Genomic DNA, 3838 nt, shown 5'->3' with positions numbered 1-3838 from the left:
ACCTACTTCCTGCTGTAGCACAACCTACTTCCTGCTGTAGCACAACCTACTTCCTGCTGTAGCACAACCTACTTCCTGCTGTAGAACGACCTACTTCCTGCTGTAGCACGACCTACTTCCTGCTGTAGCACAACCTACTTCCTGCTGTAGCACAACCTACTTCCTGGAGGAGGGGCGGCAGGTATCCTAGTGGTTAGAGCGTTGGGCCAGTAACCGAAAGTGTTGCTGGATCGAATCCCTGAGCTGACATGGTAAAAATCTGTCGTCCCGAACAACGCAGTTAACCCACTGTTCCCCGGGGCGCCGAAGACGTGGATGTGGATTTAAGGCAGAACCCCCCGTACCTCTCTGATTCAGAGGTGTTGGGTTAAATGCGGAAGACACATTTCAGTTGAATACATTCAGTTGTACAACTGACTAGGTATCCCCTTTTTCTGTAATGTGTAAATATGAGACAATTAGGTAAAGGTCCATTGTTCAGAAATCAGGTTGTAGAAATCAACATATTTTTTATCTGCCTTTAAAACATTTGTTTTATATTTCTGGTTATATTGGCCATGGATGTGAATATCAAATCAAATCAAATGTATTTATATAGCCCTTCGTACATCAGCTGATATCTCAAAGTAAACCCAGCCTAAAACCCTAAAACAGCAAAGCAATGCAGGTGTAGAAGCACGAATATGAAGGTCCATAAGTCACGTTATGGTATCACCCAGCGCTAGCGTCAAAACCAGTCCCTTACAATGAACTCACTTGAATGTGGCATCATGGGTGTGTAGACCTTGGGGTCGATGGTGCCCATGGGTGGTGGCAGGAGAGGGTTGGCGAAGCTTCGTAAGGGGTGCGTGGGCCTGACGCAGGCGGTGGGGATGGAACGGGTCGAGGTACCTCCAACCTCCTCTGTGCCAGGCAGAGAGAGCTCTCCTTTACCTCCTATACCTGGCTGACTGCTACTGCTGCCAATCAAGGTCTGCTGCTGTACCCCCAGCGTGGCACTGCCCTCTGTCGATATCGCTGCACACACAGAGAGAGAGACAGAGAAACAGATTAGTTAGTTACACCTGTTAGTTAATTAGTTAGCTAGTACCACTGGTTAGTTGTTATATTATAGTTGTCTTTGATCTATATCTTGTAGCTATAAAAACAACAAAATAATTATCAAAATATAAGTACTCTCTGTATTTGGACAGTAAACCTCATGCTGAGAGACCCAGGGTGCCCTACTCCTAGTAACCTCATGCTGAGAGTCCCAGGGTGCCCTACTCCTAGTAACCTCATGCTGAGAGTCCCAGGGTGCCCTACTCCTATTAACCTCATGCTGAGAGACCCAGGGTGTCCTACTCCTAGTAACCTCATGCTGAGAGACCCAGGGTGACCCGTCTCCCAGTAACCTCATACCTGAGAGACCCGGCGTGCCCTACTCCCGTAACTCTCCTGAGGAGCCAGCAGGTGCCCCTACTCCCAGCAACTATCCTAGAGGACCCAGAGTGCGCCTACTCCCAGTAACCTCACATCCTAGAGCCCAGAGTCCACTCTCCCAGTACCTCATCCTGGGCAGAGTTAGCCCATCCTGGACCGAGTGCCCTAACTACCCAGTAAGCCTCATCCTGAGAGACACCAAGAGTGCCCCTACTCCCGTTAACCTCATCCTGTGAGAAGACCCAGAGTGCCCTACTCCACGTTAACTCTCCTGGAGAGAACCCAGAGTCCCTACTCCCAGTAACCTACATCCTTGAAGAGACCCAGAACTACCCTATCTCTCAGTACCTCTCCTGAGTCACCAGAGTACCCTACTCAGTAACCTCATCCTGAGATCCCAGCGTGCTCCTACCCCAGTAACCTCATCCTGAGAGACCCAGAGTGCCCTACTTCCCAGTAACCTTCTCTCCTGAGAGACCAGAGTGTTCCTACCTCCTTCCTAGACCCCAAGTTCCTACTCCATACCTAGATCCTGAGACCCAGAGTGCCTACTTCCCAGTCAACCCTCATCCTGAGAGACCGCAGAGTGCCTACTCTCCAGTACCTCATCCTGAGCAGACCCGACGTGCCCTACTTCGCAGTAACCTCATCCTGAACCCCAGAGTAACCCTTACTCCCCAGTAACCCGATGCCTGAGAGACCAGGTCCCACTACCTCCAGTAACCTGATCCTGAGAGGACCCCAGAGTGCCCTACTGCCACAACCTGATCCTTGAGAGACCCAGAGTGCTCTACTGCCCAGACCTCATCCTGAGAGACCCAGAGTGAGCCTACTTCAGTGAACCTCATGACCTGAGACCAGAGGTGCCCTACTCCAGTAACCTCATCCTGAGACCCCAGAGTGACCCTCTCCAGTAACTCTCATCTGAGAGACCCAGAGTGCCTACTCCCGTCAACCTCATCTGAGTACCCAGCCAGATAACCTGACTCCTGAGACCGTACCTCCATCCCGTCCTGATTCCTGAGGACCCAGAGTACTTACTCACCGTAACCTCATCCTGGAGACCCAGAAGTGCCCTACTCCGCAGTAACCTCTCCTAGAGACCCAGCAGTGCCGCTCCTCCCACGTAACCTAGTCCTAGAACCTCAGATATGCCTCTACTCCCAGTAAACCTCATCCTGAGGACCCGAGTGCACTACCGCTAGCCCCGATCTCTCCAGTAACCTCTCCTAGCGAGAATGGCCTCCCTACCGAGACCCAGAGTGCCTACTCCCAGTAACCTCATCTGAGACCCCAGAGTCCCTACTCCTCGTAACCCTCATCCTGAGAGACCCAGGAGTACCTCTACTCCCAAGTACCTCCATCCTGGAGACCCAGGTGCCCTACTCCCAGTAACCTCATGCCTGAGACCAGAGTACCCTAGTACTCCCATAGTAACCTAGCATAACCCATGATAGGCAGACCCAGACAGTCGCTCTAACTCCCAGTAACCTGCATATCCTTGGGAGAGACCCAGGGTGCCCTCTACTCCATAAACCTTGATCTGAGACCGAAGAGTGCCCCTACTACCCAGTAACCTCTGATCCTCCGCAACGCCCAGAGTCCCTACTCCACGTACACCTGATCCTGACCCAGGTGCCCTACTCCATAACCATCATCCTGCAGGCCAGAGTGCCCACCTACTCCAAGTACTCTCATCCTGGACGACCATGAGTACTACATACGTCTTGTACTCATCTGAGAGACCAGAGTGCCCTAACTCCCAGTCACCTCCATCCTGAGACCAGAGTACCCTCTCCCTAAGTAACCTCTGCTGGAGGACCCAGAGTACCTACTCCCGTAACCTCGATCCTGAGAGACCCAGGTGCCTCTACTCCCAGTGAACCTCCATCCTGGAGCCCGAGTGCTCTACTCCCAGTAACCTCCATCCTGAGGACCCAGAGTGCCCTACTCCCAGTCCACCCTGATCCTGAGAGACCAGGAGTACCCTACCCTTCCAGTACTGATCCTGAGACCAGAGTGCCCTAACTCCCCCAGTAACCTCATCCTGGAGACCCAGCAGTGCCCTTACTCCTAGTAACCTTCTACTGAGAGGACCAAGTGCTCTAACAATGTTTTGGCGGACTGAGGCGGTGACCTTCGCTTATGACTTTTCCCCCCCCTGGACACGGACCATCGCTTTACCCCAGGTTCACTCGAACCACTTAATCTGGGCCTCAACCCTTCATCTGGGCGCCCTCGACACTTAATTCTGCCTCGACACTTCATCTGGGCCCGAACGACTTAATCTTGGCCTCGAACACTGTAATCTGGGCCTCGACACTTCATCTGGGCCTCGTAAAATACACCATGCTAACAGGGAGCCATCATGTTTCTTCTGGTAGTAACTGGCAATATTTGTCAGTCTGTTAATTTG

The 3838-nt window shown here is 52.2% G+C and overlaps 1 protein-coding gene across 1 annotated transcript in view; it reads right to left on the bottom strand.

Annotated features, from left to right (window-relative positions):
• Nucleotides 1-3838, bottom strand: part of LOC112075598 (netrin receptor DCC-like) — a 34341-nt gene that overhangs the window by 20175 nt on the left and 10328 nt on the right. The window contains exon 2 of the mRNA XM_024142571.2: nt 757-1017. Within this exon, the coding sequence (XP_023998339.2) occupies nt 757-1017 (261 nt within the window). The remainder of the gene's footprint in view (nt 1-756; nt 1018-3838) is intronic.

This window comes from Salvelinus sp. IW2-2015, unplaced genomic scaffold (genome assembly GCF_002910315.2).
Source record: "Salvelinus sp. IW2-2015 unplaced genomic scaffold, ASM291031v2 Un_scaffold3263, whole genome shotgun sequence".
Lineage (NCBI taxonomy): Eukaryota > Metazoa > Chordata > Actinopteri > Salmoniformes > Salmonidae > Salvelinus > Salvelinus sp. IW2-2015.
This window is presented reverse-complemented; position numbering and strand designations above follow the sequence as displayed.